This window comes from Colius striatus, chromosome 8, assembly GCF_028858725.1.
Source record: "Colius striatus isolate bColStr4 chromosome 8, bColStr4.1.hap1, whole genome shotgun sequence".
In the NCBI taxonomy this organism is placed as follows: Eukaryota; Metazoa; Chordata; class Aves; order Coliiformes; family Coliidae; genus Colius; species Colius striatus.
The window spans coordinates 33,203,095-33,230,797 of NC_084766.1; the positions used below are offsets into that span (position 1 = coordinate 33,203,095).

At 47.1% G+C, this 27,703-nt stretch overlaps 3 protein-coding genes across 6 annotated transcripts in view; 1 reads left to right on the forward strand and 2 right to left on the reverse strand.

Moving 5' to 3' along the window:
• Positions 1 to 1,432: 1,432 nt before the first annotated feature.
• On the reverse strand, positions 1,433 to 12,369 carry SFXN4 (sideroflexin 4). 4 transcript variants are annotated; one of them, XM_062001566.1, is made up of 14 exons: positions 12,294 to 12,369; positions 12,140 to 12,205; positions 10,279 to 10,350; positions 9,649 to 9,675; positions 9,496 to 9,550; positions 8,269 to 8,294; positions 7,368 to 7,418; positions 7,217 to 7,282; positions 7,027 to 7,095; positions 5,655 to 5,745; positions 5,099 to 5,214; positions 4,085 to 4,170; positions 2,901 to 3,015; positions 1,650 to 1,812 (listed from the first exon to the last, which is right to left on the reverse strand). In XM_062001566.1, the coding sequence occupies exons 1-14, from the start codon at positions 12,330 to 12,332 to the stop codon at positions 1,735 to 1,737; spliced, it is 957 nt and encodes a 318-aa protein (XP_061857550.1). In that variant the 5' UTR covers positions 12,333 to 12,369; the 3' UTR covers positions 1,650 to 1,734. The 4 variants fall into 4 exon arrangements, with proteins under 4 accessions (XP_061857551.1, XP_061857550.1, XP_061857552.1 ...); XM_062001567.1 differs by lacking the exon at positions 4,085 to 4,170 and having other exon boundaries at positions 1,433 to 1,812; XM_062001568.1 differs by lacking the exons at positions 12,140 to 12,205; positions 12,294 to 12,369 and adding an exon at positions 11,447 to 12,096.
• A 1,695-nt stretch (positions 12,370 to 14,064) lies between these two features.
• On the reverse strand, positions 14,065 to 19,413 carry PRDX3 (peroxiredoxin 3). The gene is made up of 7 exons (XM_062001545.1): positions 19,348 to 19,413; positions 19,201 to 19,273; positions 18,956 to 19,097; positions 18,121 to 18,256; positions 15,834 to 15,937; positions 14,735 to 14,900; positions 14,065 to 14,226 (listed from the first exon to the last, which is right to left on the reverse strand). Exons 1-7 carry the CDS (start codon positions 19,381 to 19,383, stop codon positions 14,173 to 14,175), a joined length of 711 nt encoding a protein of 236 aa, XP_061857529.1. The 5' UTR covers positions 19,384 to 19,413; the 3' UTR covers positions 14,065 to 14,172.
• A 7,925-nt stretch (positions 19,414 to 27,338) lies between these two features.
• The window catches only part of GRK5 (G protein-coupled receptor kinase 5), a 156,872-nt gene continuing 156,507 nt past the window's right edge, over positions 27,339 to 27,703 (forward strand). The window contains exon 1 of the mRNA XM_062001096.1: positions 27,339 to 27,653. Within this exon, the coding sequence (XP_061857080.1) occupies positions 27,602 to 27,653 (52 nt within the window). The 5' untranslated portion in view covers positions 27,339 to 27,601. The remainder of the gene's footprint in view (positions 27,654 to 27,703) is intronic.

Below are 27,703 nucleotides of genomic sequence, written 5' to 3' on the forward strand. Positions count from 1 at the left end.
TGGCAGGCTCTGGAGGCTGTGCTTGTACATGTTTATCCTTGTCACACACAGCCTTAGCACCTCATGTAACATCTTCAGTGATCTTAGAGCCATCTCACCTCTGACTCCTCCCTTAAACTGAAAGATGAGAGATTTACATGAGAGGTAAGGAAGTTCTTCCCTGTGAGGGTGGTGAGGCCCTGGCCCAGGTTGCCCAGAGAGGCTGTGGCTGCCCCAGCCCTGCAAGTGTCAAAGGGCAGGTTGGATGTGGCCACGAACAACCTGGTCTGGTGGAAGGTGTCCCTGCCCCTGGTGATCTTTAACATCTGTTCCAGCTCAAACCCTTCTGTGATTATCACAACTCCAGGGTCTCCTGCCATGCTTCTGGAACTTCTTTCTACTTTGTTCCCCCAGGAGAAGGTCTGATCTTGATTTTGTGACACATTAGTAAGCCATGTGAAAGCAGTTGTGCAGGGCCAGACCAAAGACCAAAACAGCCAAATGTCATATCCCAGTGGCTACCAAGAGCAGACACAAGAAGAGAGTGAGGGCAGGCAAATTCACCCCTTCCCCTCCAGTAGGATGGAGCTGATGAACTTCTTTTGCTGGTATATTTTCCATGAATTTAATATCCTCCAGTGGGTTCCTTGTGAGGGGAATGCCCACCTTCTCCTCCTGAATTCACATCAGCTTTTGGTATGCAGAATGCTCCTTGGTGAGAGCTTCCAAGTTCAACTACACATTGTGCCATCTGCCACTACCCCTCATTCCCCTCCTTGTGTTACCAGCTCCCAGCCCAGCTGTGAAGCTGGATTGTCCCCTCTGCCAGGCTCATTACATTTCACTTACCCATTTGGGTTTTCACTTATTTTACATCTGGTACCATAGGCTCTTTTGCAGCTGTTGACAGACAGACCTGGTCCCCTGAATAATTTCTTACAACCAGCAAACCCAATCAACCCACTGATCAGCAGGCTAACCCTCATGCCACAGCTCAAAAGACAGCTTTTCTGGTTAGGTAAGCAGCAGCAGGCTGCAAAAGCAGAGATTCCTCACTGTCCACCACAAGGCCAGAAAGGCAGAGCAGTTCCCAGTGGCTTCAGCATAAGAAACAAGTTCTAAGCTCAAGGGGCATCAGGCCTCACAACTCCTGCTAGATGTGGAGGAAGCCAGGAGTCACTTTGTATCCCAGTTTGACACCAGCTTCCTGAATGTTTCTTAAACAACTACATTTAACCAATATTATATTGCCACTGGGGCTGCTTTGTTTCAGGACTGTCTGCCTCACTCATGTCTCACCCATGAAGCGAGTGTTACTGAAAACAACAAAACACACAAGTATTCTGAGAAGAACCAGCTTGACTGTACCCAAAGGACTACTGCTGTTCATGCCATTACCAGCTGTCTTCCCAGAAAGCAGCATGTCCAAAGCTGCAGCAGCAGGACAAACGTCTCTGTATTCAAGTCAAGCCTTTTAATTAAGAAATCAATCACCCAAGGAAGCACCCAGAACACAGGCTGTCACACACCCTGTTACAGTGCCTCCTGGTACCAGTACCATTCCCAGGATGAAGTCATGTGGATGGATGTACCTGCTTGCACAGTCTGCCTCTTTACAGATCACACCATGGACACCAAACCTGGGACCTACATCGCAGTGTCACGATGCCGTGGGTCATGTAGGCCACTGGAACTTGTTGATGCATTCAGGATTCACTTCAGTCAGAGCACAGGGTGATATATTAAAGCCAGTCTCTAAATTCCCTTGTTGTAGAACAACACTGTTTCTTCTGTAGATGCCTGAATTTCCGGTTCCAGGTCTGCTCGCTTTATCTGCAATGTACAGAAGAAGGGAATCAGCACCACCACGGCCTGGTAGGTGGATGTCCAGTCTTCTGTCCTGCATCAAACTGGGCACCAACTGAAATCCTGCATTCAGGAGCAAGACTGTGGGGGATGTGGGGTTCTTTGCTTTATTTGGGAGTTGGAGGGATTTTTGTCTTGGGGCTTTTTTATTTGCTTCTCTGGTATTTTCTACATGTGCACACATAAGGGAAGAAACATGTTTCATTCCAAATTAGGTGTACTACCAAGATCTAAAGAGAACATTAGTGGTGTTGCCTCCATTTGTTATTTTATTTGCTCATTTAGATTGGAAAAGACCTTTAAGGTCATTGAGACCAACTATAAACCTATTTGGGTGATTCACTGCAACTTAGACATGTTAAGTCCTGTAAGCCTCTGCCTAGTTAAGGGACCTTCACAAGCAGCCTCCCTGCTGCCCCATTTCAGATGCACAACCACATTACAGAATCCCAGCACGGTGGGGGTTAGAAGGGACCTCCAGTGCTCATCCAGACCAACACCCTGCTAAAGCAGGTTCCCCTCCTGAGGAGGAGATTTCACAGCCTTCCACAGGCAGCCTGTGACAGGGCTCCCTCAACTGAGCAGTGAAGCAGTTTCTGCTCATGTTCCAATGGAACTTCCTATCCTCTTGACATCTACCCTTCAGGTATTTTTAAGTGTTGATAGAGTTCTCCCTCAGCCTTCCCTTCTTCAGGCTGAACAGCCCCAGGTCTCACAGCCTTTTCCCATCAGAGAGATGTTCCAGTCCCCTGTTCATCTTAGTAGCCCTGCCCTGGACTCTCCACCAGTTCTCTGTCCCTCTTGAGCTGGTGAGCTCAGAGCTGGACACGGGACTCCAGATGAGGCCTCACCAGGGCAGAGTAAAGAGGGAGGAGAACCTCCCTTGACCTGCAGCCCACACTCTTCTTAATGTCCCCCAGGATGCCATTGGCCTTCTTAGCCAGGAGGGCACATTGCTGGCTCAATCCTATTGGCCTTAAGACTGCTGGCCATAGTTACAAAGTACCTATTTCATTTAACAACAATCCTAAACCAATGCCTGTGAAAGGCCTTACCTCCCCACACTGCGAGAACATACTGAGCGAGGCTGGCAGCATCCCTGTCAGTACTGATGTCAGCACAAGCAGTCTCACTAAAGCCAAAGTTCGTGGAGTTTTTGCAAATTTTGCTCTGCCAAAGAAAGTAAGTATGTCAGTTTGGGCTGGAGAAACAACCTGACAGCAAGACAAAGAGCATTAGCTACTATTTTAGTGGTTGAAATTACACTGCAAATAGTAATAACTTCAGTTTACAGATCCTAAAGATGTTTCCTTTTCTATTTCCTATGTTATTACTCCTAACTTCCCATTCTTCCCCTTGGATTTGTATTTAGCTGTAGCATTTTCCAAGCCCAGATTGTCAGTACAAGATTAAGAAAACAAGCAATGACATCAAAGTGGCAGCAGAAGAAGGTGCATTAGTGCTTTCAAGCATCTGGGTTCTTTGATTAAGGTTTTTCTTGCACTATGCTCTCTCCTTTCAGAGTTACTTCCTCTTGGCAGTCCTACTTTTGCTTTGTGCCAGCATTTATTACTTGATATAGACTTAAAATTTTATCTTACATCTGCATTTATATATTTTGGTAACAGGACTCCCTCAAGCTAAGGAAAAAAGGGATAGGGAATTGATCTAGGCAGTACTGAATTAGATGACATAATGATCCCTACCAAAAGCTCAGGACAGGCTAAGAATCCTCTCATCATGCATACAAGGAATTCTTCTTACAATGTAGCATTTCTAAATGTTGCAAAAGAAATCATGTGTTTTACAGCATATGGAAAACAACGTGGAAGTTGGGATCCAGTTTTAGTTGCAAATTCAAGTGCCCTGTTTCCTCTTCAGAAATAACAAATCTAAGTGCTGTGAGCAACCTTGACACCAGACACTGATCAGGGAATGCAGGTGTTGTGAAGGAGCCTGCCAGGAGAGCACAAACATGTTTCCTGCATGGCAGTAGAGAGCAAACTCTCATGGTTTTACAACTTCCTGCAAACCCACAAAGCGTGGATGCAGACATCCCCAGATTTACCTACACACCTAAATGAATCCCAGTAGCTGAACAGAAACTTCCCAGGTAGTTCTTTTTACTGAGGTAAATAATACTGCAAAGCCAAGAGAAAACTGGCCAGTGGTACCAGCCAGACTGAAAAGCAGAGTACACGCTGGCCAGGCACCCCCAGCCCTTTTGCAACACTCCTACCTTCCCACAAAGCTCGTAAGCACACTTGGCAGGGAGAATGTTGTCCCAAACAAGACTGCTCTTGACAATGCTGTTTCTTTAACGGCCTCCAGGGAGAGAGAAAAAGAAATGTTGGTAAAGCAGTGCTCTGTGCAGCTTCAAATGCTGCATGTCTCTGAGCATATTTTTGTCAACACTCTGGAGTTTCAAGGAACAGGCTAATGAGGGATAAAAACCTTTGTTGAAGGAATTATTTCTTAAATAGAAACTAAATTCCTACAAGGGGCAAGTATTCTGAGGAAATTCCTTCAGAGGGAGGTGACACTACTGATGTCATACTGAGTTTTCCTACCTCCATAATAGTTCTGGTGAGGCTTCTTCTGAATGGTTCTACCATCTGGGCATCCTAACTATCCTGTATCAATGTGAAGGTCTTTCTCCAGCTGTCCACAAATCTTCATGCTCACCTAGCTGTTTCCTTCCCTCTGAACAGCAGCACAGAGGAAGGTCACATACAGCACATACCATATGACTTCTTGCTCTAGGTTCCTGTGGCACTCTGCTATGGATGTTGATGAGCAAGGCAAGGAGCAAATACAGAGTCAGCATGTGGAGCCCAAGGATAAAATGCACTAGCACACTAGATCGTGGCATTACCCTTTGAGAGGCACAGCCTTGAAATTATATTCCCAGTAGAGAAGGTGCATGTGATATATACAATACAGGGCTTTTCTCTGAGGTGTCCCAGCAGAAGAAAGTCCAAGAGTCTCCTTCTGAGGTGACCAGAGAAACCAAGAATGCTTGTGCTGGTGCCTCTGTGGCTCAGCTCTGGCACTCGGGATATTGGGCTGGGGAAGCTACCAGTACTTGAAGACAGAAGTCAGGTGCCAACATGGTTCCAGAGACCTACTCCAAGCCCACCCAGAAACACAGCACCTGAGCTGGGATCCCTCATCTCAAGACATCTAACTCTATCTAGTCTCAGCATCACACTCAGTTCTTGACAGGGAATGAAAGGCCAGGCCCCTTGCCTACCTTCTCACCAGCCTTCTGTGACACTCCTACAATTTTGCCATTCCTGTCCATCACTTCGATTCCATTCTCAAACTCTGGGCTTCTCACCACTGCCACAGTAAATGCACTCATCAAGCCTGCAGAGTTAAAGAGGATTTTGCTTTAAAAGATGCAAAAGGACTATTTCAATAGTACCATTCATACCTAGGTGCATTTTACATTTCCTGTTCAGCAGTTCACAACTGAATAACCTGGCAGCTTCAGAAGAGAATGCCTCAGAAAAATCTGCTTGGGATATGATTTTTTTGTTTCAGAAGTTTGAGTGAGTTTGTAAGGCCCAATCCTAAAAGGTGCTCTGGCATTATGTAAGTAAGAACCAAACAGAGGGCAGCTACACTGCTCAGTGAGTGTTCACTCTCCCACAGAAAGGACAGTACCCAGCAAAAGCTGGGAGGAGGAGGAGGCTGGGAAAACAGTGAGGCCACAGCTGCACAGGGGCAATACAATTCTACAGGCAGATGGGGGCTGCAGCTGGCCCTCAGACCAGCTGCACCATGTAGAGTTTCTTTTTACTCACCAAGAAGAGGAGCAGGTAAAAGTTTTTTGACAACTAGTTCCGCTAACGGACTCTTCAACGTGTAACGATTCATGAAGATAAGAGGAAGAGCCTAAGACATTGTGAGGGAACAGGCACCTTCTTTAAAACACATGTGCAGCATTTCAGTATGTGCAACAGCTTAGGCAAATAAATCCCTGAGTTAGTATTTAGTTACCACCTATAAAAATATACAAACACCTTGGTTTAACATTCCAACAAAACACACACTTTCTCTGCTTCCTTCAGGTACTTGTAATCACTCTTTTACACAAGAACACAAATATCATGATGAAAAAAAAGCATGAAATATTATGTAGAGGACAGCAGCAGTGTGAATGCAAAGACAGAAAGAGGAAAACAATTACTTCTGCCTAACATTCCTTGGACATGTGTCCAACTGCCTTGTGTCACATGCTGCTCCCCCCCTTAAACAGGAAACCTGCCTTACTTGTGTATTTTTTCCTGATTCTCCACAATTTCAGCCCAATTCCATAGTCCCATAATACCCTTGCAGGAAGTTTCATTTAGGAATGAATGGCCAGGACACCAGCTGATGCTCTAAGGCTCCCCTGGAGGAGAGAGAAGAACCCCCCAATGTACCCACAGGCAGAGCTGCCTCCCCAGCCCTCTGTCAGTCCTGAGCACTGTGGGCCCAACTGCCTTGCCTAGGGGACAGAGGTGAAAGTCCCACTAATAAAAGCAGGAACAGTTGTATTTTTTCTGCCAGAAGGCTTATAAAAATCCCTGTTTAGTGTGGAGAGTGAGGAAATGTGTTACAAGGGCATCTACAATTGAAACGAGTGTCGTGAGGATACCAGGGCTCATCTGTGGCGTAGCAAACTCTGGAAACCATAAATCACTATTCCAGTTCAGCAGAGGTAGCTTGGTAGCCCCCAGCCCCCTAATCCTCCTGCACACCTGATTAACCTGCATCCAGTGCAGTATTTTCAAGGCTATGCTGCTTCTGGGATCTGAGCTAACTCTGTCCAGTACAGATGCCAGCAGATTTTACCACAGACAGATCTAGCTCACAGAACCACACCAAAAGATCAGCTACAACACAGTGAGTTACTCTGTGTTTGCAAATGCTGGCCATTTCCTCTTACCACTCATTTTCTAAGCTTGCAGAATAACAAAGCAAAGGACAGAAGAGGAAGCATTGGAGGAAGCCAACCAAGGTACTGGCTGACAGATGATCAGGAAAATTTTTATTCTGAACAGTTCTGGGGCAAGACATCAGAGCAGAGTATCAGAGCACAATCCTGAAGGACATCTGGCAGTGTAATTATCTCAGTGCCTGCTCCTTCTCAGGAAAGCTTATTAGGAAAGCAATCATTGAGCAAATACCTACACCAACAACTGCTGCGTAGGAAATGGCTCCCAAGCCACAGAAGATCTGCTTTTGTTGCAGTATGTAATCCTAAGAAGGACAGAAGAAACATAATCCATGAGTACATTTGTAAAACACTTTGAACTCATGTTCAATTAATTGCACTCTTGTGCAATTAAGATGGTTTTAAGGAACAAAAATCACCACATACTTCACACTTTGCAGTACCATTGCCATGGACTAGGGCGAATCCTGTGTTGTACATGTGAAACGCAAACTGCAAAACAGAGAGATCATGAGCAATGATTCATTTGGGATTGAGGCTGAAAGACTTGTAAATGTAGAAAGGAAGAGATAATTACCTGGCAAAAAAAAGCTTGCTTGGCCTGGAGTTGAAGAGATGAAGCAACAACCTAAGAGGAAAATCCCACAAGAAAGTTAGGTTTGATGAAGTTTTTGGTGAGCGGTGCTTGGCTAGAGCACAGAGAGAACAGCTCTGTTACTATCTGCAGCAGTGTCCAAGGCTCCAGTCAGCTCCTGAAGCCATCTGCCTTGATTCTAGGCTAACACACTTCCTTGCAACAGGTATGACACTCCCTTTTTCTATCCAATACAAAACAGAGAGACATAGTGAGTAAAAACACTGTGTGCAAGAATCTATAAGCAGTCAATCAAGATAAGACAAATACTGATTAAGAGGAGGGCAGGGAATGTCCAAAGCCTCAGAGGAGGATCATTTAATGCAACAATTAATGCCAGCACTGAATCTAATGACATCTATGAAAGAGCCTTAAGCTGTAAATATCAAAAGAGAACTAATTCTGTTAAATCTGTTACCGTTTATAACAAATGTAACAGCCTTGAAGACTTTCATTGCATTTTCTGCTAGAGCCATGTAAGTTCATGCTGTAATCTTCATATGGAATGACAGATGTCAGGATGTGTGGATGTGCACTCCTGTGGCAAAAGCAAGGGCCACACCTAGAGCATTTCAGTTTGCATTAGAAAGCTGACCTTCATGCATGAACAATCTCTTTGAACACTGCTGAAGGAAGGTGGCCAACAGGCTTAGACTTCCAGTAAGATTCACTAAGGGCTCCATTTCTAGATTACTCAGTACTTCCCATAAAACAAGTGTCTTTTCTATTTTCAGCACAGACTGTTTAACTAAGAAGCCTAAACCCTTCCATTCCCTCCCTTCAATCCCTAGCTTTGGAAAAATGTAAGCCTTGTGGTACACTGACATCTTTCATGATCACTCACCAATGGAAGACATATGGGCATGAAGGCTAAAAAGAAAGAAAACTTCATTTCAGTCAAAGTAACTGCTGGATCTAGATTCTGAGAAGAAAATACCCCTCACTTCACCCCTCTAGTTTCAGCTCTAAGCAGAACACCACCCACAAAATCCCCACCATCACCATGGACTTCAATTCTAATCTTTGTCTCATTCAAGAAGCCAGAATACCTGGTCAGAGCTTAGAGGCAAACAGAGGTTTTGTGAAATCCCCTCCAGGTGGCTACTCAGAACCTGAGTAGAAACTGAGTTTTGGACAGAAATTGCTTCTCCTCACTCTACTGAAAAAGAGCTAGGTAGCAACAAAGGCTGTCACAGCTGTGAGTGGCTGTACAAGATAAGGAGTAAATAGCCCAAATATGGTTATATCTGATTAACAACCTACACTGTCTTAGCTCCCTAACCATCACCCCAAGCAGACTTTATCTGCCACCACAGCAAGTTAGTGCATATAGCAGCCTTTATTGAATGAAAACTCAGCTTACTGAGTTTACTGACTGTTCTATGTGTGGAGGAATTTGGGAACTCATTCTCTAATGCCAAAAGCAGGTCAGGCTCTTTTCACCTAGGTCAGTAGGTGAAATGGGAGAAATTCCTCAGGAAGACTGTAGAAATAGATGATCAGGGGACTGGAGCATCTTCCTTATGAGGAAAGGCTGTGGGACCTGGGGCTGTTTAGTCTGGAGAAAAGGAGACTGAGGGGGGATCTCATTAATAGTTACACATATCTAAATGGTGGGTGTCAGGAGGTTGGGGTAGCACTTTTTTCTGTTGTATCCAGTGACAGGACAAGGGGTGATGGAAAGAATCTGGAACACAAAAAGTTCCATTTAAACATAAGAAAAAACTATTTCCCTGTTGAGGTGAGGGAGCCCTGGCACAGGCTGCCCAGGGAGGGTGTGGAGGCTCCTTTGCTGGAGGTTTTCAAAACCCACCTGGACACATTCCTGTGTGACCTGATCCAGGTGAACCTGCTTCTGCAGCGGGGTTGGACTAGATGATCTCTAAAGATCCCTTCCAACCCCTACCATTCTATGATTTTATGATTCAACAGTCATGACAACACAACTAACAGAAGCAAAAGTCTCCTCATTTCTCTATATGGAGAAGAGTATCACAGTAGCTATTTACTATGAGCTATTTCCCTTCAATGCTTCATTCACACACACAAAACTTCTCTTAAGGGAACTTACCCGGAGGTCTAAACATAATAGGAATGATCTTGTCTGTATCAGGATGTACACTGGACTTCAGAGGAAAAAACCATAAAGATAATTAGACTACCTTAGCCATACCGCAATGAGACAGAAAGAAAAAGAAGATTTCTAAATACTGTGTAAACTTACCAGGCTCAGCAGGAAGGCTTGTTTTGTCTGAACAATTTAAAAATTAGGTTAGTAATCAAGTTTCAGAAGAGGCTGGGTAAAATCTGCTTTCTAAATGTATGACTCTTTTTTTGCCAGTAATTTAGTTCCTATGTGTACTGTACACTCCTTATATTATTTTTTCCCTGAAATTTCTCTCCATATCCTCCCTGTTGAACATAACTTACTGACTTCCCATGTGCTGTGTAACAGCACCAAGGTACCCATTAAGGCACAATAGAAAGCTGATTTTAAGAATCATAGAATGGTAGGAGTTGGAAGGGACCTTTAGAGATCATCTAGTCCAACCCCCCTGAAGCTAGTAGATATCTGAAAGCGGAAAAGCTCAGAGCACTGATTCCTAGAGTGACCTGAGAGAAAATTTCAAACTCAGCTATATGATACACAACCTAATTCTTCAGGATGACAATACTGCAATTTGGAATCCAAAGAAATTCCTACTAGATTTATAGATTAGAAAAGTCACTGTATTATTAATGAGCTTTTCTTGTGTTGACCCTTGTATCTGAATCTCAGTATTCTGTCTGCTAGGTCTTATACTAAGAGCAACTATTTCAGCCATGAAGAAGATGCCTCTGAGCTCCAGAATACCTGATCATTCTGTAAAGGCTTTTCAGTCTTTCCACTGCTTTCTAATAATAGTCTGTTTCTTCTTATTTCATCCTGCATTTGAGAAAAAAAAACAAACCAGAAATGAATGGGAAAAACCCACCTCAGATTTCAATATTCTACAGTGCACAGTGGCAGTATAAAACACATTAAACACAAACCCAGAGTGTCAAGCTAATGCACTTGTCCTGCACCAAAGCAGTTAAAGCAAAAGCACATCTTGGCACACAACTAATTCACTGTCATAAAGACTTTTATTCACACCCCTCACAGTCCCTTTATAAGTACAGATCCTTCAATCCATTATGTAAATGCACCTGAACTTTAAGCACATGAAAAACCTCACTGAAATCAAGAGTGTTATTCTTGTACCTAAAGTTGTCCCAGTGTAAATCCAAAGGTTTCCCACCAAAGCAGCTGTTTGATAGTCCTACAGGTACCTCAATGACTATTTCAAAATGCAGTTCCAAAGCAGACTTTTATAATTACCAGAAACAAGTCACAGCATCAATAGGTGCACCTGCATGTTCACCAATGTGTCAGCAAGGTTTGGGTTATACACTCCTCCTCTAACCTCGGCTTAAGCTTTTCATTATGAAGCACAGATACAAGTCAGGAGAATAAAACTGCCACCTCATTTAGTTATCCATGGTCTGCATAAACAGCCATTCCTCTTTGGAGAATTGATGATATGACTTGACTTTTCTTCAACATTTCTGTTTGCAACAGTGTATTTTAATTCAAGGAGGTGTGAACTAATCCTAGATCTACAAATTCCTGAATACAATATAAAACCTTCTTGTTGGCATTTACACCTCTATCATGGATATCTACTACATGATATTATTTGTACATGAACATAGAGAAATGTGTATTCATACTATGTATCTCTAGATATACATATACATGCATATATAGAGATAGATGAATAGACACAACACACTATATCCTGCCAGTGACAAGGAAATACCTCATGTACACAGATTCTGAATGTTCCTGTGCTTTAATGGAGCTTTCCTTTTAAAAAGAATCAATCAAGGAAAAATTCCTTTAACACACTGACCAACCAGACAACCCTCAATGTGCTGTGCTTTTTTCCTCTGTCACCCCTGACAAAACTACACAGAAGTGGACTGACAGAAAAGCACACCTTCGTCAGAATGTTGCTGTCATCACAGTTCCTGAAGCTAAGCTTCATGACCCATAAGATGTTCAGTGTCATTCTCTCCTATGAAAACGAGCATGCAAATCATTTGTGCTCCCTCCTAGAGGAGGATTCCTTTCGGCATAGCCACTTGGAGGAGAATCAGAGGGCTTCAGAATAAGCTGCATCGCAAGGATGGGTATGTGGGTTAGTCAGCAGAGAGTCTGGGTGCCCACGGTGCAGTTCAGCAAACCCGTCCTCTGGGAAGCCACGGCAGCTCCCCATCAGGAGTCCTCCGGCAGCTGCACCTAACAGCCTGTCCTGCTGCTTGCTCCATCTCTCTTGTCTTTGGGGGCTCCCTGGTTCTTAATTGCGCTAACTGATCTGCTGGCACAGCAGACGCGGTCAAAACAGGACCACTGAACTGGTTGTGTCTAGAAATGCCCTCTGTTAATGTAATCACACAGCGAAGTGCATACACATGTATCTCTCCTGTATCTGTGGTTTATTTTCCCTCGGAAGCCCTGTAATGACATTATTTTACACCTCAGCAAAGCCAAAGCTCCCAAGGGCGATTCCCTTCCTACCACCACGCAGGGTTTGGGGCAGGAGAGGCCGCTGAGGCGATGTCGCCCCGGCAGGGCCCAGGGCAGCGGGCCGAGCCCCGGCACAGCCGCCCCGCTGCCAGCTGGTACTCACGGCGGGCTTCAGCAGCAGCAGCGGGTCTAAGGCGTCCGCCCACAGAAGAAACCTCTGGAAAAACGTCTGAGGGAGGGAGGGAGGCGAGGCGTTATTTGGGAGGGGGGCAGGCAGGCAGCCCGCCCGCGCCGCGCCGGCCCCGCCGGCCCCTGACCTGTCCCTCCTCCCTCCAGAACCGCAGGTTGGCGTCCATGGAGCCGCCGCACCGGAAAGGCGCTGCGGGGGCCGGTCCGGCTGCTGCACGCTCCGCCCGGGCACGCTGCCCCGCGCCGCGATCCCGCCGCCGCGCCGCGCCGCGCCGCGCCTCACCCGGCCGGGCCTTGGCCTCCCGGGCGCGTTCCCGCCCTGAGGCCGGCCGCGGGGGACGAGGAGGCCGGCAGGCAGGGTGGCAGGCGGCGGGGGGGAACTGGCAGCTGGGGCCGGGGCAGGGAGGCGGCGGGGGTAACTGGCAGCTGGGGCCGGGGCAGGGAGGCGGCGGGGGTAACTGGCAGCTGGGGCCGGGGCAGGGAGGCGGCGGGGGCCGCGCCGGCAGCCCGGGGCGCCGTCAGGGCAGGGTCCGGAGCGCCCTCAGGGCAGGGTCCGGAGCGGGAGGAGCAGGTCGGGGTTAGGAAAGGTCCGGTCGCCTTTTCACCTTCCAGCAGTGTCTCCCGGGGTGACAGAATCGAGGAGCTGAGGAACCCCCTGAGTCCTTCTTTGCCTTAAAATAACTAAGGTAAGCGAAGGATGCAGCCAGGGTAAAGATCAGCGTGCCCCAGCCTTGCGGTTGCACAGGCAGCCCCCAACACCAGCTCTACGGGAAAAGCTGTGTGGGTATTAGTGAGCAGAAGACAGATTTGCAGGTACTGACACTTGGAGCATCACCCAGCACTGCACGTCAGGCTCGTCTTTTCGTCCTTGCACTTACATTGCAGCATTGCTAGCTGTTGTAAAGCTAACTTAGGACACGGCAGCCACTATGCCAAGGGGGTTCCCTCATGCTTATCTGAAATCCATTCCCCCGCTCAAAAGAGCAGAAGATTCATTTGAACCCCTTCAGTACTGCATTGATTTATCCAGCCCTTCAGCAGGACATCAGGTACTTCGGTCTATGGGCTACTCACCACAGCACACAAAGGCAACAGCAGCCATTAACTGCTTGCTGTGACAAAGGTACATAGGACACTTTGTAGGGCAATGGAGCTTATTCAGCTCCTTCAAAATAAACAAACAGGACTCTTTGGCGGAGAAGTGAAGGAAAAGAAAAGCAACACAGCTGCTGCTAGTCAAGGCTAAGATTTATTAGTATCACTAGAGATATGCTATATTGTTTTCACGCAGAACAACATTTCACCTTTAAGTTTTTCCTGGAGACAGATTCAAGCAAAGAAGCAATGCTTTAAATGAGGGAAGACTCTCATTAAGCTCCATAAGTACACTATTGGGGTTCAAGGTTTTACCGTCTCCCAGGCAGAATTACAGGTCTTCATGCTTGTAAATGCTCCCATGTAGCTGCAGTGCATCTCTGACAAGATGCAGGATTACAATGGCACATATTTACATTCAAGTTATAGTGCATTTACACACAAAACCCAGGAGATCTTTTGTTGTTACATTCATTTCTTACTCTGCAAAACTCATGTATCGAAACTCTGTTTTCTGTATTGTCCCCACTCTTTCAAACTCTTGCCACAGGATCTAGTTTTTCACATGAGCAAAGAAGATGTTGGGACAATTTCTGGTCCAAAATTAGTCATAAGAAAGAGGAAAAAGTGGAAGGCAACTGTATTGTGCGTTTTCAGGAAGGTGACTAGCGACAGAAATCCATGAAACTAAGTTGCAAATTGGGGGTGGGGAGGCGAGCCTTAGTTATTTACCCTTCTTTTTGAAGCATGACAAGGGAGTTGGTAAATATCCCAGCATTTAATTGCTTCTTAAACAAGAGAAAATGAGAACCTTGATTTTCTTTTATTTATTTTTGTTTTAATATACAATCACAGCTTCTTTCCTAATGTCTTCAGTTTCTGGTACCTAAGAGTTTTGTCCACACATTTGATTTATTTATGCACTTTCTCAAAATATTCTTTAGAAGCTTCTGGGGTTGGTTTGATCTGTCAAGAAAAGAAAGTTTTGTTACTATATGCTATAACCAAGAGTAAATAGAAAAATAATATCACTGATGTGACACTTTATCAAAGCAAATCCATGCCTACTGTATCAAAACAAGAGGTTATTTATGATTCTGCTCTTGGATGAAAGCCTAAATGATGTACAAGCTCCTACTTGAAAATGTTAAGTCTTTACCACATTTTTCCTGCTAAATATCAAGCAGGGCATTAAATAAGTAAAACATCTGAAGACAACAGGTGGAGACTGCAAGTCAAATTTAGAGTCTGAAATACAATCTGTGTCTTTTAAATCAGTAACTCTCTTCACAGAAATCACACATTTAGTACCACACAAGAGACTGAATTGGTCCAGCTGATAAAAGCTTCTGATATAGACAACAGGCAGAGATTCAGTTCAAGCACCTCAGGTTAAAGTGGTTCTCAGGCCTTGGGACATGCAAAAATAAGCCAGTGTCTATATTTAGAGAAGTGGCATTTAGCAGACACTCACTGTAGGGGAGTCTGGAGTCCAGTTGGCCGGGCAAACCTCGCCGTGGGTTTCCACATACTGGAATGCTTTCACTAAGCGCAGCGTCTCTTCCACGCTGCGGCCAACTGGGAGATCGTTGATACTCAGATGCTTGATGATGCCGTTTGGATCAATGATGAAGAGACCTCTGTAATTGAGCAAGAATTTAGGGGATGCCTAAATCAGACCTGAGAAACTGGGTGAACTATTTCAGTGAAGTAGTTAATTCTTAGATGGAAGGATCAGGGCTAGGAGTGTTTGATAGACAGTGTTTGATGTATCATGTTAGTGATCAAAAGCCAGGGATCAGTACTGTGAAATCATCAAGTATGTGTAAAGACAAATCAAGACAAATACATAACAAAGGCAGAACTTCCAATTCCACCTGTATTTCAAAGTTGACAGCTGGCTGGAAACCTGAAGGTACTGAGTGAAGAGCTGCTTACACATCATATCCTGCTGCTTGTAAACCTTTGTGAAAACCAATGTCCCAACCTTAGCATACAAAATAGCTCAACTTGTCAACAAATAAATGTCAGAAATTCCCAATCCAAAGAGATCAGGAACTGAAAGTCTCCAAAAGACTCCTACCCAGTGCAATATTTCTCAGGGACCATTATTTGCTTTTAGTATTTCCATAGTGGAGGTGGAAATACCATTTTTTACATTCTAAATTATTACAGGATTGACTGTAGTGGCCTCTAGGATCACTGCTTTAGAAACTTCTCATGTGGAAGGTTAAGCCAGTCTCTTCTTTCTTCAGAAGAGAGGAAGTGGAAAAAAAGGACAGACCTAAATAGTAAAAAAAGGTAAGAAAATGTAAAATGCTCTTCTATCCTACTCTTGTTTTCCTCAGTGACGTGGAGTTCTCCCACCCACTCAGAGCTGCCTTTCCCCTGCATGCATTCTCAACGTTAATGGCCACATACCCTGTTCCTAGAGTGGGATGTAGCAGTTCTGCAGGAGCACCACCTTACAGCCTTCACGTGCTCCTCCTGCAGTTTCCCTGCAGGTGGTTACAGCACAACTGGCCCTGGTGTGGGCTGGGCTGTGTCAGAGCAGAGCTATGAGCAGTCCTTACCTTAGTGCTATGCCAGGTCCTTCAAGCAGCACCCCATAGTCCCGGGAGATCTGCTTGGTGAGGTCTGACAGAACTGGAATATTCATCTTGCCCAAACCGCCGCTCTAGAGAACAGAATCAGATTCCAGAACGCTTTTTTAGGATTATCTTCCTTGAGGTGCTGGATTCAGTGCTCTGGAGGGTGTGCTAATAACAAAACACATCCATGCCACCTGCTTCATGGCTCCTCGCTACAAGAAGGACACTGAGGGGCTGGAGCATGTCCACTGATGGGCAGCAAAGCTGGTGAAGGGTCTGGAGAATGTCTTATGAGGAGAGGCTGAAGGAGCTGGGGGTGTTTAGCCTACATAAGACTGAGAGGATCACTCTCTACAACTACCTGAAAGGAGTTGCATTGAGGGAGGAGTCAGTCTCTTCTCTCCCAAGTAAGGACTGACAGGACAAGAAGAAATAGGCTCAAGTTGTGCCAGGGGATGTTTAGATTGGAGATCAGGAAGAACCTTTTCACCAAGGTCATTGTTAAGCATTGGAATGGGCTGCCCAGGGAGGTGGTGGAGTCTACCTCCCTGGAGATATTTAAGACACATAGATGAAGTGCTGAGGGATCTGGTTTAGTCTCACAATGGGCCTGGCAGTGTGACATAAGTGGTTGGATTTGATCTTAAAGGTCTTTTCCAACAATAATGATTCTATGATCCCATGAAAAGAACCATGATGGGCTGGGGGAGGTGGTTGTTCTGCTGGTTTTGGTTTGTTTTGTTCATTTCTTTTCTTTAAAGTAGTTAGGAAAGTTTGGTTTCTCTGGAACATGAAAACTTCGTTTGCACTGGTCAGTTTAGAATTGCTTATTTTAGTGATAAAAAGCTGCCTATGCTAACAGTCATCAGGTTCCAGGAAGGTTTCCCTTGTACTCTATTTATGAACTTGGAATACAAAAACTCCTACTGCATATTTAAATGTTCAAAATTAAACAAGATGAAGGTGGTGGGGAGGGAAGGGAGAACAAACCTGCACACTATGAACAGACAAAACACAAAGGCTTCTCACAGCCACACTAGGTATGTTTGAGTTCTGACACTCTCCCTATTTAATTCATGGGGTTTTTTTTCACCCCCAAATCAATTTGTTGACTCTAGAAATATTATTAAAGTTTTGCAACATACTGCAAGAGGGATAAGCTCTCCACCCTTGAAACAAGCCTGGAGTTTGTTAGTTTTTCTGTTCCTGGCATCAGGGGATCATTGTGTAAGCTCAGTTATTTGGACTCTGATCCTGCTTGTCTGCAGCAGACTTCCCATAGGCAGAGTTTTGAACATAGGTGTCAAAGACACCAAGGCCGTGGCCTCTCTGGGTGTCAGTGTTCTGTCTGCACCACCAAGGAATTCCTTCCTCCCTTTCAGGGTGTTTTGCTGCACGTGTGACCAGCACACGTTGAACAGTTTTCATGTGAAGCACTGAAGACAGTCCACAGTTGCATTTTAAAGCTTCAAAGCACATGGAAAATTAAATACCCTTGACAGGCCCAGCCAAGTTAAATCCAGCAAACTGCCCTCCCTCCCCTGGATGTTACAACAGCAGAGTCACACACCCGAAGGCACTACCAGAGACTCACGTCCGCACAACTGTGTGGGCATCACCTGAGGGAATGGGCACTTCTGCACCTTCCTGGGACACTTCTCATTCTCTGCAACTAGCCAAACTAGTGAGGTGTGTTAAGTGACCAAAAGCATGGATCTTTGTATGCATTCAAGAGAGACTCCTCTCCAGTAAAAAGCTGTCTTTATCACTTTCTTTCCCAGGAGAAAGCTGAAAACATCTGTTTTTATTGCAGAGGTGGAATCATTTCAGCAGGGAGAGTTACTAATAAAAGTACTCCAATAAATGGGTTGTTCTACTCCCCTAGTGAAGCCACCACTGCTAGGAACTGGGTCACAATAACAACTAAATGGCTGCTGTTTGTTTTCTGTGGTGGTGCATGCAAGTCAGCAGCAGCTTAGGACAGTGACATGTATACAGAGTATTTGTCTTCAAGATAAACATACAAGGATCTGATGTAACCTACAAGACTATCAAGACAGCAAAACAAAAATATCCACCTCCCCAAATTATTAAGGAAAAGAGCAAGATGACAAAGATTGAGGTCAGGATAACGTCTGCAAATGTAGAAGCTAATCACATATCACTTTAGGCAGCCTATTGAAATTAGCATTTGCCCTATTGTTTATTCAAATCATCTTCTCACAACAAAACTGACAGAGAAAGCCCCAAGCAGCTGCTCAATTCATACCTTTCGTGGTGTGTTTATCCAGGCCAGATGACAAAAATGAGAATCCACAGAAACTGCCACCACGTCACAGTTCACGTCACGAAATTCATTTGCTTTGTTGCTGAAAGCCACAATTTCTGTGGGGCAGACAAAGGTGCTGGATGGGAGAGAAAACAGGATGTAATGAATCTGCAAACTTCAGAGAGTTGTTTTTAGAACAGAATCTCATGTCTGTTTCTAGGCACTAATGTAGCAAAGTGTTTTCTTTAGCCTGATGATTTTAACCATGTTTCCTCAAGATCAGCTTGTTGATTTCAAAGAACAATCATGTTTTCAGCACACCAGTTTTCAGCTCTCCGAACTGGGCAAGTTTTTTTGCAGAGATGGAGAAACTGTCTCTGCTGTGCACTCTCTAGACAAGAGACTTTTTGGAAACCATTGCAATCCTCATGTGCCCAGGTACACCAGGATGCTCTCAGTAACTCAAATCCAGACAGACTCAGCCCCATCTGTTCACCTTTTGCTTTGGAGCTGTCCAGCTGCAGTTCCACCGGCCTCACTGCTTAAAAGGAGAGTTTCCAAAGAGACCCCAAACTGGAAGGCAATGCCCTCACTCCTGGGATCTGACTGTGAGGGGAACCACAAGGTCATTTCTACCCGCTGAAGCAGTCCAGGCATCTAGAAGATGCTCTCCAGTCACCAGATCCACAGCTTTATAAGACAATGACCATCTGCTCACTAATCTTAGCACTCACACCCCAATATGGTGAAAAGAGACGCTTCAGGCAGCAATAGTCTGCTGCGCTTCTGCTGACCTTCAGCAAGGCAAGAGAGCTGAGAGAAACCCCACACTCACAAGTCCAGGGGATAGAAGAAGAGAACCAGGTATTTCCCCTTGAAGTCATCCAGGCTCAGCTCCTTGAACTCTCCGTTAACCACGGCCGTTCCCTTAAAAAAGGGGGCGTGTTGTGTAACTGCTGGCGCAAACCGCGAGGAGCCTGCGGGGGAGAGAACAGAGCTGCGAGCCGAGCCCTGGGGCCGCGCCGCCGGGACGAGCCCTGAGGCGCGTGTGCGTGTCCCCGCCGCCCTCCCCGCACTTACCGAGGCTGAGCTGGCGGCGGGCGCAGGGCAGGGGCTGCGCCGTCAGCCTCCTCCCGGCAGCGGCGGCGGGCACCTGCGGGGAGACACGGAGGGTCAGAGCCGCCGGGGCTGGGGCGCGGGGCCGGCCGCGGAGGGTCCCTCACTCACGGCGGCCCGAAGGAGCCTTCCCAGCGCGGCGGCCATGTTGAGCGTGGCGGCGGCGGGCGGGGCCGGGCCCTGCGGGCGCGGGAAGGAGAGGGGCGGCTCCGGGACCGCCCTCGGTGCCCACCGGCAGCCTTCCCCCGGCAGCCTTCCCCCGGCAGCCTTCCCCCGGCAGCCTTCCCCCGGCAGCCTTCCCCCGGCAGCCTTCCCCCGGCAGCCTTCCCCCGGCAGCCTTCCCCCGGCAGCCTTCCCCCGGCAGCCTTCCCCCGGCAGCCTTCCCCCGGCAGCCTTCCCCCGGCAGCCTTCCCCCGGCAGCGCTCCGAGACTCCGAGCGATGAGGAGCCGCCCGTCAGTGCCCGCCCGGCAGCCGTCCGCCCCCCCGGCCGCGCTTGGAGAGCCGGACCGGGGCGATGAGCTGAGGCGCCCGGGCGCCATCCACCCCGAGGCGGGTGCTGGCTGTGGGTGTCCCGCCGGCGGGGCTGACTGTGGGACCGGCTCTTGGTGTGTGCTCAGACGGACCACAACGGGGCAAGCGTGTGGCTTGCAGTCAGAAACCTTCCAGACACAGGCTCTTCAGATGCGGTTGGCTCTGGCTTTATTGAACTCACTCAGATTGAAGTTGTTTGTTCATAATTAAACAATTAATGGCGCAATAGCGACGTGCCTGCTTAGCTCCTCTCGACTGTCAGCGGGTGCAAACCAAAGTCATTGCCTCATTTCCCACACAGACGCTTTCTGTTGCTAATGGGCAGTGCTGCATTAAGCTGAACGTGTGGCTGTGGGCTCTGCTCTGGAGGTTTGTCCAATTCTATTGGCTGCCGGGACCATCACTGAGGAGACACTGGTCCAGCCCTAGGAAGGGCAGTTAAGGTGTGCGTTAGCTCAGGGGGAAGAAGGAGAGTAATAAACCCCCATTGCAGGCCTCCAATCTCCTGACAGATGAAAGCAGCTCAGGAAAGGTGTACAGCTTGTGTGAGGGACCACACCTGAGGCATCTTTCTGCTTCCCTGAAGCTGAGGTCTTCAGAGAGTCTGCTGCTGAAGCTCTGGCCTCCACAACTCAAGCTAAAGGAGCTGCTTTAACAGAGTCAGTTAAGCAGTAAGTTTTCTCAGCACATTTTTTAGAATACCCAGTGGTGGCAGCAGCAGATATCACTTTCATCAAGAGAGCTGTGTGCCCTGTTTTAGGTCACCTGCACAAGTGACATGCACAACCCAGAGTACTGAAAGTTAAACTCTTTCTGTAAGTACATTTTTCTTAGCTTCTTTTTGTGTGGGGTTTTTTTTGGTCAAAGTATTCAAATTGGGTTGAAACCAATTTCAAACAGTTTCACTTCTGGAATTTGGCAATTTTCCTCTTAATATTTATAAATATCCACAGCCTTTTATGAAGGGGGATCCCACCTTGTGAACTAGAGAGAAGTCTGGCTCCACTGCCAGGATAAGCTCAGCCATCAGCATCTGGGTCCAAAGCCCAAGGCAGACAGAGTAATGTCAGCGGGCTTCTGGGATCAGGTCAATGGATGCTGAGTCTATCCTTCTGAACAAATTGGCAAACTTATTCCTCATATTGATCTGCCTGACATGGTCTGATCAGCTCTGAAATAGTAAACTCTCTGAGTCTTCAAAAGTATGTCAAGGTTGCTGATAACCAATATAGACTTTCTGCTATGCCCAGGAACTCTTTGGGGCAGTGTTAGTCATTCCCATCCAAAAGCATGCTGAGACCTTTCAGCATTTAACATTATCACCACTTTCAGTTGCTGGTTTCTTTCTGAAGCAGTCCAGGATTTATTCATGCAGATGCAGTCAATGACAGATGGAAATGTGGCACTGATAATCTTCTCAAGAACTGTTGTTCCCGCCAGAGCAGCCAGAATAATGTTATCTGCACATACTGTGTGGCTGGCTGGCCTTGTGACAAAGATGGAGGTGTTCTGCACAAGGATGCAGCACAGTTCCTATAGCCGTAGTGAAAGAAGGGGAAGACACTAAAGGATATGATACCCCACTGTAGGGTCTGCCCACATAGTTAACTGCTTCCTGCATCCACTGATTTCCTGGAATTCAAATAGACATCACTATTGCTTTTGATTTTGAGGCTATTCCCTCCAGGCTTAACATCCCCTAACAAGCTCTGAGGATGCATTTGAGCATGTGTGCATAGGTGTGTGCAAGCGCAGTGCTGAGGCAACGAACTAGCAGGTTCTGAGTTAAAGAATCTAATGTGCCTCTTGCTTCATTAAGGGAAACCTGAAGGTGTGTGAGAGAGAAGTTCAATTTTGACTCTTGTAGATGAACCAGGGCTGTCTGAAGTGCCAGCTGGATTGGGACTCTGCAGGGAAGGTCACTGATTGAGCGAGGCGAGCCGACTGGCTGAGCTACTCAGCTTGTTTGCGTGTCTGTTACCTAAAAGTCAGGGGCATTCTTGCTTTAAAACCCCTAAAGGGCTAAAAGTGGATGCAAGTAAAATATTTCTGTGTTAGAAAATATAGAATAGAATAATAGAATTGTTATGGTTGGAAAAGACCTTTGAGATCATTGAGTCCAGCCACTCCCCTTACACTGCCAAGCCCATCACTGAACTAAAGCAGATCTCTCTACTTCAGCTATGTGTCTTGAATATCTCTAGGGACGGTGACTCCACCACCTCCCTGGGCAGCCTGCTCCAATGCTTAATAACCCTCTCAGTGAAAATGTCAGCTACAGTATGGGTGAGCCATGCTGCAGCCCTGGAGACAGAGAGGGAAGGAGCAGTTGTTGAGAGATGTGCCTGCAGTAGAGCTTTGGGAAGTCTCTTAGCTCCTGCCAAGGGCTGCCAATGGAGCAGTGAGCAGCAGAGCTGAGCCTGGGACACCTTCAGAGCAGCAGCTGTGGGTGAAGAGTAGCAGAGAAACATCAGCCATGAGCCAGGCAGGTTCCTTGAAGAGCAGTGCAGAGTGGCACACCTGCACCCACTGGCACATCCCCTCGGATGGAGAGACATGCTCAACCTGCCAAGTGCCCTGCAGATGGGCAGCAAACTCTGTGCACAGGGCTGGCTGGGCCACAGCCATTCCTTTCCTTCAGCTGTGGGAGCTGTATTGTGGCAGCAAGAAAAGAGCTATTGCTAGGATTTCCTGAGGATGGTTGTCTCACCCACACGTGATTATTCACAACTTCTACGTTGGTGTATTCTCAAATGATGTCCTTCCCCCTCCCCGGAAAGTTGTATTTGTTTAAAACTCTTTGTTTAAATGCTTGGCTTGCAGGTGGGGAAATAATTACTCATGCTTTGTTATGAAGGCAGCATAATTCAGCTTCTCAGGCTTCTGGGCAGGAACTTAACCTACTGCTATTTAGCAAGAGGGTTATTTTCCACTCTGCTTTTTACTGGGCATCTCTACAATCTGAAGGTAGGCCTTATCACTAGCTAAGCACACCTGGCAAAAGAGTTGCTCCTTTTTCCTCAGCTCTATCTCTGGCACAGGATAGAGCAGCTGCTAAATCTGGTTCTTCTTGCTATCTGAACTTCAAGTTTCTCCTCTCAATTTGTGCCTCATTTTTCCCTATCTGAGAATAACTAAATAGGCCTTTCTGGTGAAAAACTTTGAGATCTGTTAATAAAAAGTGCTAGATAATGCTTGTATGTTCTTACCATTATGGTTTGGTGAGAGATTTTTTAAAAAATCTTTGAAAGATGGTCATTTGACATACATTATTGAAAAAGTAGCTGCTTCTCTCTAACCTTGATGAAAAGAGTAAGGAAATCCCAAACCAGAGCTGCTGCCTTGGGTCCTTGACAGTCAGATTCTGTGCAGGGTACGGGATGTGTACATCTGCTTGTTGAGAAAAAGAAAATCTGCTCATCTTCTGGAAGATTATCTTACTCTGTGTGCTCAAATGCTGTAACAACCATTTGTCCTCTACCTTGAGGAAAAAGATAACTGCAAAACAGTTGGAAATGGAAAGAAACAACAGAGGCATAAACATTTTTATCTAAACCAAAGCAAAAAGTTTGGTTTAGACAGCACGATGCATCACCCCACGGCTGTTGGTAGATGGCAGCCTCTGTCCTCGTGTGGAGGGGCTCTGTGAAAGGGTACAGCTGCCTGCAGATGCTTCTGCATAGGCCTGTGTGCTCCCACCTGCTGATACTGAAGCTCAGCAGGAGGCAAAAGAATTTGCCCGTTTGTAGAAATAAGTTTCAGAAGCAATTCCAACCACAATCCAGCTTAGAGCTAATCATGAGCAGGCTTTACCGCGTTAATTGTGCACCGTAATGTGGATTCAGGAGATAGCTGCTGTTAGGGTATGTTCCCGGGTGATAAGTAGAGGCAAAAGCCTTTCTGCCATCTGGCTCACCGGGGGTCTTATCCCGGTCTTTCAAGAAGGCCGTACCCAGGCCAAGTGTTTTTTCTCTGAAGCTGGGTGTGTTGCTGCTGTGTGTCTGGCTGGAGCTGCAGGAGCCCACCCTGCTGATGACTCATCCCTGTGAGTGCCTCGGAATATCACGCTCAGCCTGGCTGCTCCACCAGCCGCATCGCACTGATGCATTTGGGTCTCGCGCGGTGTTGGCGTTTCATTTACAAACCTCTCTTTCCCCATCAAGGAAAGATGGCTGCCAGCTCTGCTTTATCCTGATGTTCAGTACTCAGAAAGGGATCTTTTTCTGAGCCTTTCCTGAATCACTTTGAAGATGTTTTATTTAAAAGCAGAACAAGTAAACACATTAAGCACCTTAGAAAACACATTTTTCAGAGTTTCACTGGTTTTTGATAGCCTCTCCTTTGGTTTTTCTTTTCCTTCTAAAATTTGCTGCTTCTGAAGATTAATTCAGACTAAATTTTCCCCTTTCTCCCAGCAAGAACTGAATCAAGATCTTTAGGCCAGCAAAAATGACCTGTGTTCCTTCCCTGCCACCCCATGTTTGAGTCTGTGCCTGGGTATTTCAGCACTAAGAGTTTGCAACAGTAAATAGAATAAGATAAGCAGTGGAACAGATTCACTGGTTGCCTGTTTCTTTGTCCCTCACTCACAGAGAACCTGACTGCTCTGTTAAATCGGGTGTTGACATACCTTGAAGCTAAAGGACTGTGTCATCACAAGAGAAATTGGATATCAATAAATCTGCCCCTTCCTAATATTTCCTTTTTGTTGTTTTTGTGAAGCAGGTGCTTCAGGTGACACAAAAATGAAGATATCAACAGCTATGAAGAAGTCATGAAATAGGACTCCAAATGCTGCAGCAAGTTTTGCAAAGACTAACTGATGAACTTTAAGGCGAGTAGATCTGTGCAATGGTGATTGCTCTGGCAGCCCGTGGGGAGCCCCATCCATGAAAGGGGCCACCCATCTGAGGCCTGGGCTGAGGCAGCCCCTGGTCAGATATCAGTGGTGTATTTGGGCTTAAAAAAAAAAACTGTAGTAGAAAAGAGAGATGCAGAGAGGACTGATTGTCTTGATTTTGTTTTTCAAAGTAAGGCATTGTGCTAGCGAACACATTTCTTCCCATGTCCTAGTTCAGCACATTGACTCAGATTTATTTGAAACAAGCTTTATTGTGTTAAATGCTGTAAGAATCACTAAGGAAACCCACTTTGTTGTCCTTACCCATAACTATGAAGTCAGAATTGCTGCCCTCTATGTAGATGTGTAATTAAGACAAACGTTACTGCAGAATCGCAGCAGCCTGGTAGCAGAGCTCAGCTTCCCACTCCCTGCACTCAGCCCCGGTGATGTGACTGCTCCTAGTCCATGCCAATGCAAAGTCATGCAGCTTAGCTGAAATAACCCTTGTGGCAGCAGCACGCCGCTATGTTCCATACCCCTCTGTTCGGAAGGGACTGTGTGACTGTACCTTTGGTCGCCAGGATGGTGAAGTGCTCCAGAGCTCATCAACACTAGGTAGCTCCCTGAGGTTTCTGAACACCCTACAGATCTGGTGGCACTCTTTTGGTAAATCTATTTACCCTTTCACGAATTATGTAAATGTTCACAAAGCATACAGCACTTGTAATGCATTGCACTTACAGGGCAATGCTGTAGATGACTCTGTATATTGAGGTACATACAGATACTAGATAAAAGAAGAGCCCTCAGATTAACTCATACTTAAGGTCTTCAAGATCTGCCCTCTTCATTTGGGCACTCATATAAAAGTTGCACACCAAAGGCGGTCAGTGCTCCTTGTGGAATCTCCGAGGAGGGTAAATCCCTCCCCACTGAACAGGAAGCACACTGAAACCCCACTGCTATCAGTAGAAGCCAAGCTTGCTGCTGTGGTGAGTGCTGCTTCACAAAATGGGGACTGAGACACGCTTGTAGCATTAAAAACATTGTAGGCAATAAAAGGTGTAACTGTATCTTCCAGCATCAGCCATGTTGCAATGCTGGTTGTCCTCGTGATGACCATTAGTGGGAAGCTGTGCAGAGATGTGAAATGCACTTAGGACCTGAGCAAAATTTCCTCTGTTTACAAGCAAGCATCAGTCCTTGGGCAGAAATGGTCAAACAACATGCAGGGCAGACACTCCTTAGGAACCTCATCTCCGTGCTAAGACTCTGGTTTCCAGGAAGCAATTTTTCCCTTAAGAATTATTTAATCAGTGAAAAATTTTCCGGTACTTCCAGACACAACTGCTGCTATATAGAACTTGGTGTTACAAACAAAATAACCACAACATGGCATGGCTTCTGGAGGCCAAAGGTTTGGTGTAAGCAATAGCAGAGAGGATGTGGAGGATCATGCATGGCACTGCCACCTGCTACGCACAGTAACTTTCCAAGTTCTAACCTTTGACAGGTAATCAGGCATTTATTCTAGGCATTTTATCCTCATTTCCAAGGCAGTATTCATTAAATGCATTGCTCGTTTATTTCCTACATTCACAAAATGCATTGGTCATTTATTTCCTACATTCACAAAATGTTCTAGGCAGGCTGCAAGTTCTACTATTGCAAGTCAGTTCTGCCTGGCTGTAGAAGGAGATGCAATTGGTACAATAAGAGAAGGACAAAAAGGAAAAGTAGTGCCTATGCTCCACTTACAAGAAGGTGCATATTCATTTGATTTGCTTCATGTGGATTTAATCAATGCAAACACAGATGGGGCAGAGTGTTAGATGGCTTAGTTTTATTCCACTTTCTTTGCTTGACCTGTGAATTGATCTACCCGTTGCCAGGAAAAGCAGAATCATGCTGCCACCAGCATCTGTCCTATATGGACAGAAGAGAATTCATGTTGTCATCTAGCACTTGAAATTCACAAACTTTCCACAAGTGGTTGGTGTCTCACAACTGCTTACAAGGCTTTTGTTTTTTAAAATGGTATGGTAAGAAAGATGAGGTACCCCCACGTACTTCCTCTGGGGACTTTCAAGCTCGCCAGAAAGACCAGAAGGGTGTGCATTGCATGGGAGGATAAAGTCTGGCACTCGTCGGTGACTCGTTCACTCGGGTGTGAGAATGTGTGAGGTGGTGACGGGCACCAAGACGCGCCACAGCACGGTCCGAGCAGGGAAGCCCTGAAGGGCCGGGGCAAGGCCGAGCCCGAGAGCCCCAGGGACCTCGGACAGGGCAGGGCAGGGCCGGGGAGCCCTGGGGTCCCGGGCCGGGGCCGCGGCCGCGGGGTGGCGCCCGGCACAAGGGTTGCGCCGCGCCGCCGCCGTCGGGGCCGCGCCGCGAACTCCGCGCATCGCTGCGCACATCGCCCCGCGCCCGGCCCGCGGCCTCCCCCCGCTCATCCCCACCGCCGCGAACCGCTCCCCCACACTCCCGCACCGCCGCCCGAGGCGCTCTGGCCGGCCCACGTCCGTGTCCGCGTCCTTCCCCGGCCGGGCGCTTCACCGCCCCTCTTCGGGGTCGCTGCGCGGGCGCGGGGCCGGCGCCAGGTGCGGCGGGGCCGCCCCAGGACTACAGGTCCCGGCGTGCCCGGCCCCGCGGAGCCGGCGGCGGGGATGGCGCCTGCGCGGGGCTGCGGGGCCGCTCCGCGGTGCCACACCCCCGGGGGAGGGAGGCAGGAGCTCCCGAGCCCTCAAACCAGCGGGGAGCCCGCGGGGCAGAGGATGGAGTAGCGGGGCGAGGCGGCGCGGGAGCAGATAGCGCCGGGAGCGCCGGCTCCGCCCGGGGGGAGCGCGGAGGAGAAGGGAGGAAGGCGGGGATCATGCTCGGGGGGATAACGCGCTAGGGGCAGGAGGCGGGTGGTCGCCCGGAGACTCCGCACCTCGGGAGTGACGTCCTGCTGCAGTGCCGCTGCCTGCCTACGCTGCCCAAGCTCGTCAATGGAGCTGGAAAACATCGTTGCCAACACCGTCTTGCTGAAAGCCAGGGAAGGTGAGAGAGCGGCGGGCGGGGAGAGGAGAGAGGGGGCTGGAGCATCCTTG

Bases quoted from the DNA above. Each gene is read 5' to 3' on its own strand.
- SFXN4 (XM_062001566.1), bottom strand. From the start codon at position 12,332: ATGGACGCCAACCTGCGGTTCTGGAGGGAGGAGGGACAG. The intron at 9,676-10,278 runs GTATTCTGGAGC...TAAATTGTTCAG, and splicing joins AGCCTTTACAGAATGATCAG to ACAAAACAAGCCTTCCTGCT. The intron at 7,283-7,367 runs GTAATTATCTCT...TCTGTTTTGCAG, and splicing joins AGCAAGCTTTTTTTTGCCAG to TTTGCGTTTCACATGTACAA.
- PRDX3 (XM_062001545.1), bottom strand. From the start codon at position 19,383: ATGGCCGCCGCGCTGGGAAGGCTCCTTCGGGCCGCC. The intron at 18,257-18,955 runs GTGAGTGTGGGG...TCTCCCATCCAG, and splicing joins TTCTTCTATCCCCTGGACTT to CACCTTTGTCTGCCCCACAG. The intron at 15,938-18,120 runs GTATGAATTGAG...TCTGTTCTCTAG, and splicing joins GGATAAACACACCACGAAAG to AGCGGCGGTTTGGGCAAGAT.